Source organism: Hemitrygon akajei, chromosome 9, assembly GCF_048418815.1.
Source record: "Hemitrygon akajei chromosome 9, sHemAka1.3, whole genome shotgun sequence".
Classification (NCBI taxonomy): domain Eukaryota; kingdom Metazoa; phylum Chordata; class Chondrichthyes; order Myliobatiformes; family Dasyatidae; genus Hemitrygon; species Hemitrygon akajei.
Genome location: NC_133132.1, coordinates 88,965,782 through 88,980,884, shown reverse-complemented (window position 1 = coordinate 88,980,884; position 15,103 = coordinate 88,965,782). Strand labels below are relative to the sequence as shown.

Below are 15,103 nucleotides of genomic sequence, written 5' to 3'. Positions count from 1 at the left end.
CAATGGGTTAAAATGTGAAAATTTCAACATTGGTAGAAAAGTATAGAAATACACCTTTTTTAGTAGGTTGAGTAAAAGGCGTTAATGTTCAGGGGGATCTGGCTGTCCCTGTACGCAAATCACTAAAAGTAAACATCTAGGTACAGTGAGAAACTAGGAAAACAAAATAGCTGCCCTTAATTGGAAGAGGACTTGAATACAAGAGCTGAAGCATCTTGTTCTACACAGCAATGTGAGACCAGATCAGGAGTATTGTGCACAGGTCTATTCTCCCCACCCAAGGGAGGACCTACATGTTTTCTGGAGTGCACTACTAAGTCTCTACATTCAAAACAGGATATTAATATATTAGAAACAGTTCAGTGAAAGTTTACTCAAATAATAACTCACCTGTGTGGATTACAGGAAGGACGTGATTAAACGCGAGAGGACGTGGAAAAGCTTCACAAGGATGTTGCCTGGATTGGAGGCTTATGTTTTCAAGAGACAATGAAAAGGGTAAATCTTTGTTTTCTGGAGCAAAGGGGACTGAAGGAGAGGACCACTTACATTGTAGGGGTGTCTAAAACAAGGCTACATAGGTTTAAAGTGAGATGGAAAAATGTTTATAGAGTATCATTTATTATCAAAGTATGTTGACGGCATAGAACCTGATAACCTACCAAATATTGAAAAGACTAGATAGGGTGGATGTGGAAAGGATGTTTCTCAGGGTGGGGGTATCCACAACTAGAGGGCACATCTGCAAAATTGAGTGGAAACCTTTTAGAACAGAGGTAAGGAGGAATTTTTTAAAACCAGAATGGCGAATCTGTGGAATACTCTGCCACAGGCTGCAGAGGAGGCCAAGCCCATGGGTATATTTAAGGCTGAAGTTGATAGCTTTCTGATTGTTAAGGGCATCAAAAAAAATGTCGAGAAGGTAGGTATATGGGGTTGAGTGGGATCCAGGATCAGCCATGATGGAATGGCGGAGCAGACCTGATGGGCTAAATGGCTTAATTTTGCTCTTATGTCTTATGGTCTTATGAATTTGACCGGTAAATTATTCAAATAAAATAAGTTGGCTTCTGGAATGAGCTGTCAGAGAAGGCAGTGGAGGAAGGAACAGTAATAGTATTTAAAATGGATCATGATGGGTACTGGAATGAGCCAGGCACAGAGGGATATGGAATTGATGCAGGTAGCTGAGATTTATACAGATTGGCATAACAGTTGACACAAATGTAGTGGGACAAAGGATCTATTTCTGCGCTGTACATCTCAATTACTAATTTTAGAAAGAATGGCTGGACGGATTAAGTTTTACTGTAAGAATTAAAGGAGGCTTGATAGATAGATAGATAGATAGATAGATAGATACTTTATTCATCCCCATGGGGAAATTCAACATGGAAGCATACAAAATTCAGAGAGGTCTTAGCAAGTACATGTGGAAAAGATATTTCTTGCATGGGAGAACCTAGACAAAAATGTGTAACTGTTTAAAAATGGGAGGTTGAAATACCCATTAAGTCAAGTAACATTTGTCACAATGGAACCCGACTTCTTTGAGGGCAGCATGCCCTACAAGACGAGATTCAGCAGATTGGGTCAAAATTCTCAATTTAAAAGAATGAGAAGTAATCCCATTGAACATAAAAAAAATTCAGGAACTTAAGGATTTATGCAGGTTTGATGTTACTAGTTGGGCTGCCTAAATTCCTGTATCTGTCTCAAAATCTTACAATTATGCACAGAGCTAAGAAGAATGGTGACTTTTGGGATTCTTTACTCACTTTGAGCAGCAGCCAATCAGAGAAATCAGAAGCCTGAGAAGACACAGTTCACTCAGGTTCACTGATTGAGTAGAAAAGGCAGTTTGGAGCGTTGAGGAGCAGCCAATCAGTGTTCGAGATTGATTTGCAAGAACAAATTAAAGTAAGGCAGGGCCATGCAAAGTAGCTATTGTTATAGTGGCCATCATTGGAGTGGACAGAGTTAGATGGAGATTCTGAGGCTTTTGCTCTTCAAGGCTTCAGTCAGAATACACCTATGAGAAGTGCATCCAGCTGGAACTGGATGAACTGGTTATTTGGGAGGCCGAGAGGATGATGGAGAGGACGTATACAGAGGTAGTTACACTCCAGATGCAGGACACAGGAAATTGGGTGAGTCAGGAAGGTTAAACAGCTGGTGCAGAATTCCTCTGTGGCCATTCCCCTCAACAACAGGTATTCTGTTGGGGGAAGTGGGTGGATGACCTAGCAGAGGAGTCAAGGTGGTCAGGTTTCTGGCACTGTATCTGACTCTGGGACTCAGAAGGGAAGGGGGAGAAGAGGCAAGCCGTGGTGACAGGGGATTCATTAGCTAGGGGAACAGAAAGGAAATTCTGTGGACAAGAACAAAATTCCCGGATACTGGACATCTCAGATCAAGTCCGCAGCATGCTTAAGTGGGAGTGTGAACAGTCAGAGGTTGTGGTCCATGTAGGTACCAATGATATAGGTAGGAAAGATGACTAGGTTCTGCTAAGTGAGTTCAGGGAGTTAGGCTCTAAGTTAAAGAGCAGAACCTCCACAGTTGTGATCTCATGTGATCTCATCTCATCTATCTGTGCCACGTGCCAGTGAGGCCAGAAATAGGAAGATTATTCAGTTTGGTACTTGGCTAAGGAGTTGGTGTAGGAGGGAATGTGTTAAGATTTTTTGGATCATTGAGCTCTCTTCCAGAGAAGGTGGGACCCATACAGGACAGTTTGCACTTGAACTGGCAGGGGACCACAGCAAGAAGAATTACTAGTGCTGCATAGTGGGGTTTAAATTAGAATTGCAGGAGGATGGGAACCAGAGTGCCAAAACAGTTAGTGGAGAGGTTGTGGCGACAGATATTGTTAAATCCTCAGGCAAAGTCAGGAACCAAAAGGCAGAGCATAGTGTGCCTAATGAACTGAGCTCTGTATATTTCAATGCAAGAAGTATTGTAGAAAAGGCAGATGAGCTCAAGGCATGGATGAACACCTGGAATTATGATATTGTAGCCATTAGCGAGATGTGGTTGCAGGAGGGGCAGAACTGGCAGCTCAATATTTCGGGGTTCACTTGTTTTAGACAGAAGGATTAAAGGAGAAGGCTGCCGTTGCCAGTCAGGGAAAATGCCATGGCAGTGCTTCATCAGCATAGACTACAGAACTCCTCAAGTACGGTGCTAAGGGTGGAAATTAGAAATAAAAAGGGGTGACCACGTTAATGGGGCGACATTACAGACCACCCAAGAGTCCAAGGGATTTAGAGGAATAAACTTGGAGATTGTAGACTGCTGCAAGAAACCCAAGGTTGTTATAGTATTGACTGGGACTCCCATGCTGTAAAATGAATAGATGGGATAGAGTTTGTCAAACATGCTCAGGCAAGTTTCCTTAGTCAGTACATAGAAATCCTGTGTGCGATACTTGATCTGCTATTAGGCAATGAGACAGGACAGGTGACAAAAGTTTGTGTAGGGGAACACTTGGCATCTAGTGATCACACTGTCATGAGGTTAAAATTAAAAATGCAAAAAGATAGATCTGGTCTGAGATTGGAAAAAAAGCCAATTTTGACGTCATCAGAAAGGATCTGGCAAGTGTTGACTGGGACAGGGTGTTTTCTGGCAAAGGTGTGCTTGATAAGTGGGAGACCTTCAAAAGTGAAATTTTGAGAGAACAGAGTCTGTCAGAATAAAAGGTAAAAATGAACAGGTGTAGGGAACCTTGATTTTCAAGAGATATTGAGGCCCTAATTAAGTATAAACAGAGGAGGTGCATAGTAAGTACCAGCAGGTAGGAACAAATGGGTGCTTATGGAGTTTAAGAAATACAAGAAATTACCGAAGAAAGAAATCAGGAGGGCTAAAAGAAGGCACGAGGTTGCCCCACCAGACAAGGTGAAAGAGAATCCAAAGAGATCCACTGATGTGTTAGGAGTAAAATGATTGCATGAGACTAAATTGGTCCTCTGAAAGTTCATAATGATAATCCATGTGTGGAGCCAAAAGATATGCGGGATGTCTTAAATAAATTTTTTGCATCTGTATTTACTTAGGAGATGAACACAGAGTCTATAGAAGTGAGGTAAACCAGCATCAACTTTATGGACCCTATACAAATTACAGGAGAAGAGGTGTTTACTGTCCTGATAAATCCCTAGGGCCTGACAAGATATTCCCCTGGACCCTGCAAAAGGCAAGTTCAGAAATTGCCAGGGTCCAAGCAGATATATTTAAATCATCCTTAGTGACAGGTGAGCAGATACAGGTGTCCCCCGTTTTTTGAATGTTCGCTTTACGACAACTCGCTGTTACAAAAGACCTACATTAGTACCCGTTTTCGTTAACCAAAGAGGATTTTCACTTTTACGAAAAAAAAGACGCCCGCTTTATACGTGTGTTTACCCCGAGAAAGACTACAATGACCGTGAAACCTTGTGCAGGCAGTTGTTTGCGCATGCGTGTACGTGCTAATTTTTTCTCTCTCCAAATCCATTTTGGCTCACTGACTTCCCGATTTTGATAAGTGAAACTACACAGTACATACAATATTTCTACTTTATATAGGGTGTATAATTATTATATCATTCCTGCTTTTACTATATGTTAGCGCTATTTTAAGTTTTATGTGTTATTTGGCAGGTTATTTTTTGGGTCTGGGAACTCTCAAAAATTTTCCCAATTTAAATTAATGGTAATTGCTTCTTCACTTTACGACATTTCGGTTTACAAACTGTTTCATAGGAATGCTCTACCTTCGGATTGCGGGGGAAATCTGTATATTTAATTCATCCTTAGTGACTGGTGAGGTATCAGAGGATTGTCAATGTTGGCTCCAAAAATAAACCAGGAAATTATAGGCCGGTGAGCCTGACTTCAGTAGTGGGAAGGTCATTAGAAGGTATTCTGAGGGACCATATATTTTAGTTTTACATAGACATGAACTGATTAAAAGGAGTCAGCATGGCTTCATGCTTGGTAGGTCATGTCTAATCTTAAGAGCTTTTTGAAGAAGTTACCGAGAAAATTGATGAAGACAAGGCAATATATGTTATCTACATGGAATTTAGCAAGGCCTTTGACAAGGTCACATATGGGAGATTAGTCAAGGCGACTCAGTTACTCGGCATTCAACATGAGGTAGCAAATTCGATTAGACTTTGGCTTTGTGGGAGAAAGTGGTCATAGATGTTTGCCTCTCTGACTGGAAGAATGGAACTAGTGGATCTACATCCACTGGAAAAATGGGCTGTAAAATGGCAGATTGAATTTAATGCAGACAAGTGCAAGGTGTTGCACTTCAGTTGGATCAACCAGGTTAGGTCAGTGAATGGTGGGGCACTGAAGAGTGCAGTAAAACAAAGGGATTGGAAATATCAATACATAATTGGTTGAAAATGGCATCACAGGTAGATAGGGCTGTAAAGAAACTTCTGGAATATTGGCTTTCATAAATCAAAGTACTGAGTGCAGAAGATGGGATGTTATGTTGCCATTGTATGAGACATTAGTGAGGCCTAAATTGGAGTATTGTGTGCAGTTTTGGTCACCAACCTACAGGAAAGATGTAAATAAGTTTGAAAGAGTGCAAGGATAAGTTTGAAAATTTACAAGGACGTTGCTAGGTCTGGAATTATGAACCTGAATTATACGGAAAGATTGAATAATTTAGAGTGTAGAAGATTGAGAGATTTCTTAGAGGTATACAAAATTATGAGGGTTAAAATAGGGTAAATGCAAGCACATGGTCCCAGTGCAGGTCGATGCAAGTAGGGAGTTTCAATGGTTTGGCACAGATCACATGGACTGTACGGCCCGTTTCTGTGCGATAGTTTTCTATGACTCTGTGCTTAAGAGATGAGCTTATTCCAGAAAGATTTTATATTATGAAAACCAAAAGATACCAGTTTATGCCAGAATGAAGCCTGTTGGGTAAAAGGTTAACCGAAGGATGGTAAAAGGAATCTTTGAATGTCAAGCAGAAGTAGAAAGGTGAACTATGATTTTATATTATGGTAAAGTTGATCCCAGAGAGCCTGTTCCTCTTGTTCTGTAAAATAACTCCACTCACTCACACATTGACTTAATATCTAATCATTCCTTCATCTAGCAAATATCAAACAAACCATTTTCAAGTTAGAATTTTGTTAAAGAGTGATCCACATTTTACTATATTTTTGAATGGAAAATTGTTCCTCAGTTTTCTTAAATGGCTTGGATTGACACCAGGTGATTGCTCCAGTTTTGGCTTTATCAACAAAAAAAAATCTTTCTCATTGTCGACCCTATAGCACATTACAAAGCTTAAATCTTTAATCTAACTATCCGTAATTATTTATATTCCACAGAATGGTAGTCTGGTACTGATGACACCATGTACGATTCATAAGTAATTAGGAAGACTTACTGCGCATTTGTTAGGTTCAAGATCCTCCTTCTCTTCATAGTAAAAGTAAACAAATGGAATCCACAGGAAGACACAGAAAAGGATGATGGAGTACAAGGCTGTAATGAGAAACAAGATACAAAATAACTTCAGATAAACTGCAAAAAAAATTATTTGCATGTTACAGGGGCTACTTTCTGAATGTCACACAAATATTAGATAGCAATTAATCCAGTTCAGATTTTTATAAAACATATTCTATTGATACTGCTTGAGCAAAATGCCAAAGACACAATTTTTCTCAATTAATAGGCACAACAAGACACTTGACTCAGTGGCACAATCAATAATTTCACCTTCCTTTTTGCCCATTTAACTGTTTTTAAATAAGAGTCATTCAGCATGAAAACGCACTTTGACCCATTGAGTCCACACCTACCATTAAGAATGCATTTACACTGATCTTGTACTAATCCTAGTGACTAAAAAGATTTCAAATATGCTGCAGAAAAAAAACTGATTTTAATATGCTGATTAAAAATGAAATTTAAAGGGAAAAAAACAGGATCAGAGGGATAAACTCTGGAATCCACTGCATAGAACAGTGTGGAAATTGCACCTTTGAAAGGGAACTAGATCGACATGAGAGATAATGATTTTCAGAGTTATGAAATAAGAGCATGAGAATGGGACTGACAAGAATGTTCTGCCAATAACTACTCTATAATAATTCATTCAGTCACCACACAGGTTCTGTTCACTCCTGCATCATTCCAACCCGCAGCTTCCCCACCCCACATAGATTTAATACTGTCTCTGAGTTCCTTCCAACCAGCTTCCACAATATACTTCCACAACTTTCTCCACAACATTTCGTTTGTGAACTAAGTTCTCCACAATTATGGAGAATGCTGAAGAAATTCCACTGAATACAACACAATAAATTCTCTGTACAGTTGAATGTATGGAGCAGGCTAACAAGTCAATGTGAAGACTTGTCATTGGTATTTAGCTACATGGATGATACCAATGCAAGAAAACATAGTACAACTATCTACAGCAAAATGCTAACTTAAAAAATAAGTCATTTTGAACACAGAGTTTATCATCTTAGAGACCTAGAATCTGAAAATGCATACTGAAGTCACTTAAAAGTACCTAATTTGTGTCTTTTGATAAAGCATCCATAAACACCTTAAAATTTTGCATGGCGAGTTGAATTTACAAATTAATTGTGGGCAGGCATCAAAAAAAATTTTGTGTCAGAAGTCCCTCCAGAGATCAAAGCATATAATACAGACAGAATCCTCAGAATCAGGTTTAATATCACGGGCGTATGTCGTGAAATTTGTTAACTTCACAGCAGCAGTACAATCCATTACACGATAATATAGAAAAAAAAGTAAATCAATTACAGTGTTTATGTATATTAAATAGATACATTTAAAAAGTGCAAAAACAGAAATAATATTTTAAAAAAGTAAATTACTGTTCATGGATTCAATGTCAATTTAGGAATCAGATGGCAGAGGAGAAGAAGCTGTTCCTGCATTACTGAGTTTGCACTTCCATGCTTCAGTACCTCTTTACTGACACTAACAATGAGATGAGGGGTGATGGAGGTCCTTAATGATGGATGCAGCCCTTCTGAGACAACACTTCTTGAGGATGTCTTGGATACTATGGAGGCTATAACCCAAGATGGAGATGACTTATTTTACAACTTTCTGTAGCTTTGTTCGATCCTGTGCAGTAGCCACCCCCCACCTCATAGCAAACAGTGATGCAGCCTGTCAGAATGCTATCCACAGTACATCTGTATAAGTTTGAATGTCTTAGGTGACAAAACAAATCTCCTCAAAATACAGTTGCCGTCTTGCCTTCTTTATAGCTGCATTGATATGTTGGGACCAGGTTAGATCCTCAGAGATCTTGAGGTCCAGGAACCTGAAATTGCTCACTCTCCACTTCTAATCCCTCAATGAGGTTTGGTTCATATCCCCTCGTCTTACTCTTCTGAATCAGTTCTTTGGGTTTACTGACATTGAATTCAAGGTTATTGCTTCAACACCTCTCAACTAGCTGGTATATCTTGTTCCTGTAAGCCCTCTCGTCTCCATCTGAAAATCTATCAGCAACGGTAGTATCCTCAGCAAATGTGTAGATGGCATTTGAGTTAAACCAAACCACACAGTCACAGGTATAGAGAGAGTGGAGCAGTGGGCTTAGCACACATCCTTTAGGTGTACCAGTGCTGATCAGCAGCGAGGAGGAGATATTACCAATATGCACAGATTGTGGTCTTCCGACTAGGAGGTTGAGGATTTAATTGCAGAGGGAGGTACAGAGGCCCAGGTTCTGTCGCTCATCGATCAGAACTGGAGGAATTATGGTATTAAATGCTGAGCTATAGTCAATGAACAGCATCTTAACCATATAACCTTGTAACAATTACAGCACGGAAACAGGCCATCTTGGCCCTACTAGTCTGTGCTGAACGCTTACTCTCACCTAGTCCCACAGACCCGCACTCAGCCCATAACCCTCCATTCCTTTTCTGTCCATATACCTATCCAATTTTACTTTAAATGACAATATCGAACCTGCTTCTACCACTTCTACTGGAAGCTCATTCCACACAGCTACCACTCTGAGTAAAGAAATTCCCCCTCGTGTTACCCTTAAACTTTTGCCCCCTCTCAACTCATGTCCTCTTGTTTGAATCTCCCCTACTCCAAATGGAAAAAGCCTATCCACATCAACACTATCTATCTCACTCATAATTTTAAATACCTCTATCAAGTCCCCCCTCAACCTTCTACGCTCCAAAGAATAAAGACCTAACTTGTTCAACCTTTCCCTGTACTTTCAGCACTTAGGTGCTGAAACCCAGGTAACATTCTAGTAAATCTTCTCTGTACTCTCTCTATTTTGTTGACATCTTTCCTATAATTCGGTGATCAGAACTGTACACATTACTCCAAATTCGGCCTTACCAATGCCTTGTACAATTTTAACATTACATCCCAACTCCTATACTCAATGCTCTGATTTATAAAGGCCAACATACCAAAAGCTTTCTTCACCACCCTATCCACATGAGATTCCACCTTCAAGGAACTATGCACCATTATTCCTAGATCACTCTGTTCTACTACTGCATTCTTCAATGCCCTACCATTTACCATGTATGTCCTATTTGGATTATTCCTACCAAAATGTAGCACCTCACACTTATCAGCATTAAACTCCATCTGCCATCGTTCAGCCCACTCTTCTAACTGGCCTAAATCTCTCTGCAAACTTTGAAAACCTACTTCATTATCCACAATGCCACCTACCTTAGTATCATCTGCATACTCACTAATCCAATTTACCACCCCATCATCCAGATCATTAATGTATATGACAAACAACATTGGACCCAATACAGATCCGTGAGGCACACCACTAGTCACCGGCCTCCAACCTGACAAACAGTTAACCACCACTACTCTCTGGCATCTCCCATCCAGCCACTGTTGAATCCATTTTACTACTTCAATATTAATACCCAACGATAGAATTCCTAACTAACCTTCCATGCGGAACCTTGTCAAAGGCCTTACTGAAGTCCATATAGGCAACATCCACTGCTTTACCCTCATCAACTTTCCTCGTAACCTCTTCAAAAAATTCAATAAGATTTGTCAAACATGACCTTCAACAAATCCATGTTGATTGTTCCTAATCAGACCCTGTCTATCCAGATAATTATATATACCATCTCTAAGAATACTTTCCATTAATTTACCCACCACTGACGTCAAACTGACAGACCTATAATTGCTAGGTTTACTCTTAGAACCCTTTTTAAACAATGGAACCACATGAGCAATACACCAATCCTCCAGCACCATCCCCGTTTCTAATGACATTTGAAATATTTCTGTCAGAGCCCCTGCTATTTCTACACTAACCTCCCTCACGGTCCTAGGGAATATCCTGTCAGGACCCAGAGATTTATCCACTTTTATATTCCTTAAAAGCACCAGTACTTCCTCTTCTTTAATTGTCATAGTTTCCATAACTTCCCTACTCGTTTCCCTTACCTTATACAATTCAATATCCTTCTCCTTAGTGAATACTGAAGAAAATAAATTGTTCAAAATCTCCCCCATTTATTTCGGCTCCACACATAGCTGTCCACTCTGATTCTCTAAGGGACCAATTTTATCCCTCACTATCCTTTTGCTATTAATATAACTGTAGAAATCCTTTGGATTTATTTTCACCTTACTTGCCAAGCAACCTTGTATCTTCTTTTAGCTTTTCTAATTTCTTTCTTAAGATTCTTCTTACATTCTTTATATTCCTCGAGCACCTCATTTACTCCATGCTGCCTATATTAATTGTAGATCTCCCTCTTTTTATGAACCAAGTTTCCAATATCCCTTGAAAACCATGGCTCTCTCAAACTTTTAACCTTTCCTTTCAACCTAACAGGAACATAAAGATTCTATACCCTCAAAATTTCACTTTTAAATGACCTCCATTTCTCTATTACATCCTTCCCATAAAACAAATTGTCCCAATCCACTCCTTCTAAATCCTTTCGCATCTCCTCAAAGTTAGCCTTTCTTCAATCAAATATCTCAACCCTGGGTCCAGTCCTATCCTTCTCCGTCATTATATTGAAACTAATGGCATTGTGTTCACTGGACCCGAAGTGCTCCCCAACACATACCTCCGTCACCTGACCTATTTCATTCCCTAACAGAAGATCCAATGCTGCCCTTTCTCTAGTTGGTACCTCTATGTATTGCTGCAAAAAAACTATCCTGCACACATTTTACAAACTCCAAACCATCCATCCCTTTTACAGTATGGGTTTCCCAGTCTATGTGCGGAAAATTAAAATCTCCCACAATCACAACCCTGTGCTTACTACAAATATCTGCTATCTCCTTGCAAATTTGCTCCTCCAATTCTCGCTCTTCATTAGGTGGTCTATAATACATCCCTATCAGTGTTACTACACCTTTCCCATTCCTCAATTCCACCCAAATAGTCTCCTTAGACGAGCCCTCTAATCTATCCTGCCAGAGCACCAAACTACCCTGTGCTTACTACAAATATCTGCTATCTCCTTGCAAATTTGCTCCTCCAATTCTCGCTCTTCATTAGGTGGTCTATAATACATCCCTATCAGTGTTACTACACCTTTCCCATTCCTCAATTCCACCCAAATAGTCTCCCTAGACGAGCCCTCTAATCTATCCTGCCAGAGCACCGCTGTAATATTTTCTCTGACAAGCAACGCAACACCTCCCCCTCTTGTCCTTCTGATTCTATCACACCTGAAGCAACGAAATCCAGGAATATTTAGTTGCCAATCACAACCCTCCTGCAACCATGTTTCACTAACAGCTACAACATATTTCCAAGTATCAATCCATGTTCTAAGCTCATCCACCTTACAATGCTCCTAGCATTAAAATAAACGCATGTAAGAAATTCTCCACCTCTTTCTCTCTGTTTATCTCTAACAGTACAAAGAACTTTACTGTCTTTTTCTTCCTTCTCCCATACATCTGTTCCTACACTCTGGTTCCCCTCCCCCCTTGTATCTAGTCTAAATCCACTGGAGCCTCTCTAGCAAACCTACCTGCAAGAATATTTGTCCCCCTCCAGTTCAGATGTAAACCGTCCCGCCGGAACAGGTCCCACCTTCCCCGGAAAACTGCCCAATTATCTATAAATCTGAAGCCCTCCCTCCTGCACCATGTCTTCAGCCACGTGTTGATCTGCACTATCTTACTATTTCTAACCCACCTGCACGTGGCACTGGTAGCAATCCTGAGATTGCTATCCTGGAGGTCCTGCCCTTTAACTTGGCACCTAGCTCCCTAGACTCACCTTTCAGGACCTCCTCACTCTTCCTACCCACGTCATTGGTCCCTACATGGACCACGACATCCGGCTGCTCACCCTCCCTCTTGAGGATACTGAGAACTCGATCCGAGATATCGTCGACCCTGGCACCAGGGAGGCAACAGACCATCCGGGATTCTCAATCTCTTCAACAGAACCTCCTATCTGTCCCCCTATCAAATCCCCTATCACTACTGCTCTCCTCTTTTCCCTCCTTCCCTTCTGAGCTGAGGGTCCAGTCTCAGTGCCAAAGACGTAACCACTGCAACTTGTCCCTGGTCGTCCCCACCAAAAGTATCCAAAATGGTATACTTATTGTTGATGGGAACGGCCACAGGGGTGCTCTGCTCTTCCTGTCTATTCCCCTTCCCTCTCCTGACAGTCACCCAACTACCTGCCTCCTGACTCCTAGGGGTGACTATCTCCCTGAAACTCCTGTCTATTTCTGCCTTTGCCTCCCGAATAACCCGAAGTTCATCCAGCTCCAGTTCCCTAACACGGTTTGTCAGGAGCTGCAGCTGGATGCACCTTTTGCAGGTGTAGTCATCAGGGACAACAGTGCTGACCCTGACTTCCCACATACTGCAAACGGAGCACTCAACTGCCCTAACTGCTGCTTCCATTACCTACTCCTAATCTAATTAGATTAATTAAAGGAGCTTACCCGGCCTTACCTCACCTGGAGTGAAGCCCATACTCAGCCTCTGCTCGCTCTTTAAATTCTCCCGCTGATCTCAGAAGCCGACTTTCACATGCTTGCGCAGTTGTGCCCCGTTCAAACCTTGCCTCTGCCTGTTCTCGCCAAAGCCTGATTGAGCCAAAGCTGTCCAACTCTGCCTCAGTCCACTCCGACGATGGCCGCTGTATATGGTGGTCTTTCTTTTTAAACCTTTGGCGCGCTACATCACGTGCCTGCGCAGTCTAGCCTCTTTGCCGCAATCAGTTAAAAAAAACAGCTTCTCTCCGAGCTTCTTTTACCTCTACCCTCTCCGTCTCTTGCTGCAATTTAAATCTTGACACAGGTAATTGTATAGTCCAGGTGATTTAGAGCCACGTGAATAGCTACTGAGATTGCATCTGCCACAGACTTGTGTGGCAATAGGCACGATGCAATTGGTTCAGGTCCTTGTTAAGGTAGCAGTTCATTCCAGCCATGACCAACCTCTCAAAGCATTTCATCACTGGAGATGTGAGCACCACATGATCAACATTAAGGCAGCTCACACTCCTCTTTTTGGGCACTTGTATAATTGCTGCCCTTTTGAAGCATGTGGGAGCTTCCAACTGCAGCAGTTAGAGGTTGAAAATGTCCTTGAATACTCCTGCTAGTTGGTTGGCACAAGTTTTCAAAGCCTTACCTGGCACTCAATCGGGGCCTGCTGCGCTGCAAAGGTTCACCCTTGTGAAAGCAGCCTGACACTGGCCTTCAAGACAGAGATTGCAGGATCACTGGGTGCAGCAGGGATTTTCACAGCTGTAGTACTTTTCTCCCTTTCAAAGCAGGCACATAAGGCATTGAGCTCATCTGGTAGTGAAGCACCACTGCCGTTCATGCTGTTGGGTTTCACTTTGTAGGAAGTACTGCAGTGCAACGTTGAAGGTAATGTGAAATACTGGATGAGTACTGAATCTTTGTGAGAGATATGTAGAAGGTATGAGAGTAAGTTTTCTTTTATGCCTTTTCACTTATGACTCTGGTGCTCCCCTCCCCCTTTCTTTCTCCTTAGGCCTCCCGTCCCATGATCCTTTCCCTTCTCCAGCTCTGTATCCCTTTTGCCAATCACCTTTCTGGCTCTCAGCTTCACCCCACCCCCTCTGGTCTTCTCCTATCATTTCGCATTTTCCCCTCCCCCTCCTACTTTCAAGTCTCTTACAATCTTTCCTTTCAGTTAGTCCTGACGAGGGTCTTGGCCCGAAACGTCGACAGCGCTTCTCCCTATAGATGCTGCCTGACCTGCTGCGTTCTACCAGCATTTTGTGTCTGTTTGTGTTGCCTTAAGGCATTTGTTTAGCTTTATTATATTTTCGCTTTAGTAATTTGTTTGTAATTATTTTCTAGTTTAAGTTAAGGTTGTTGAAAGTAAATTCGTTGTCTGTGATGTATCACTGCATGCGATGACATCACACCCGGTTTCGCCACGTCTTGTGGGAAAATACCGGATTGGAGAAATGGGAAGGAGGGGGCTTGTGTGTGCAGGATCAGCGCGAGAAAAGTTTCTTTCTACGCACTAAGAAACATTATAGAAGCAACGCCTTTTCACCATACGTTAATGTGGAAGAGTGAACAGTAAACAGTTAATCTTACTGTGATTGTCCCTCATTGACTATGGTTTAAACTCAGTGTTTAGTTCAGAGTTCTTACACCTGTCCAAGAACACTACAGTGAAAAGGCAGCATTACCAGGTGTTTCAACAAGTGGTACGATGGCATCGCAATCCAGTGTCAAGTCATTGCCATCCAGCGCCAGGAGCAGTAGAGCATCAACAAATAAGGCTGCCCACGCAAGAGCTAAAGCAGAAACCGCCAAGATGCGAGCGTCATACGCTGAACAGGAAGCAAAACTGAAAATGGAAAAGGCTGCCAGAGAAGCCGAAAACCAGTTGGAAAGGGTAAGGATAGAAGCAGAGTTAGAAGTGTTGACGCTACGCCAAGAAGCCGAAGTTGCCAGGGTGGAAGCAGAAATATTAGAAAGCACTGAAGAAATGCACGTTCTGGATGAAGTAAAATCTACTTCAGAAAGGACCAGTTTGGAATGCACTAGCGACTACGTCCGATCTCAAATGGACCTGAAGATTTGTT

At 41.6% G+C, this 15,103-nt stretch overlaps 1 protein-coding gene across 1 annotated transcript in view; it reads right to left on the bottom strand.

Annotated features, from left to right (window-relative positions):
- The window catches only part of lmbrd1 (LMBR1 domain containing 1), a 184,775-nt gene that overhangs the window by 100,052 nt on the left and 69,620 nt on the right, over nucleotides 1-15,103 (bottom strand). The window contains exon 4 of the mRNA XM_073056502.1: nucleotides 6,413-6,510. Within this exon, the coding sequence (XP_072912603.1) occupies nucleotides 6,413-6,510 (98 nt within the window). The remainder of the gene's footprint in view (nucleotides 1-6,412; nucleotides 6,511-15,103) is intronic.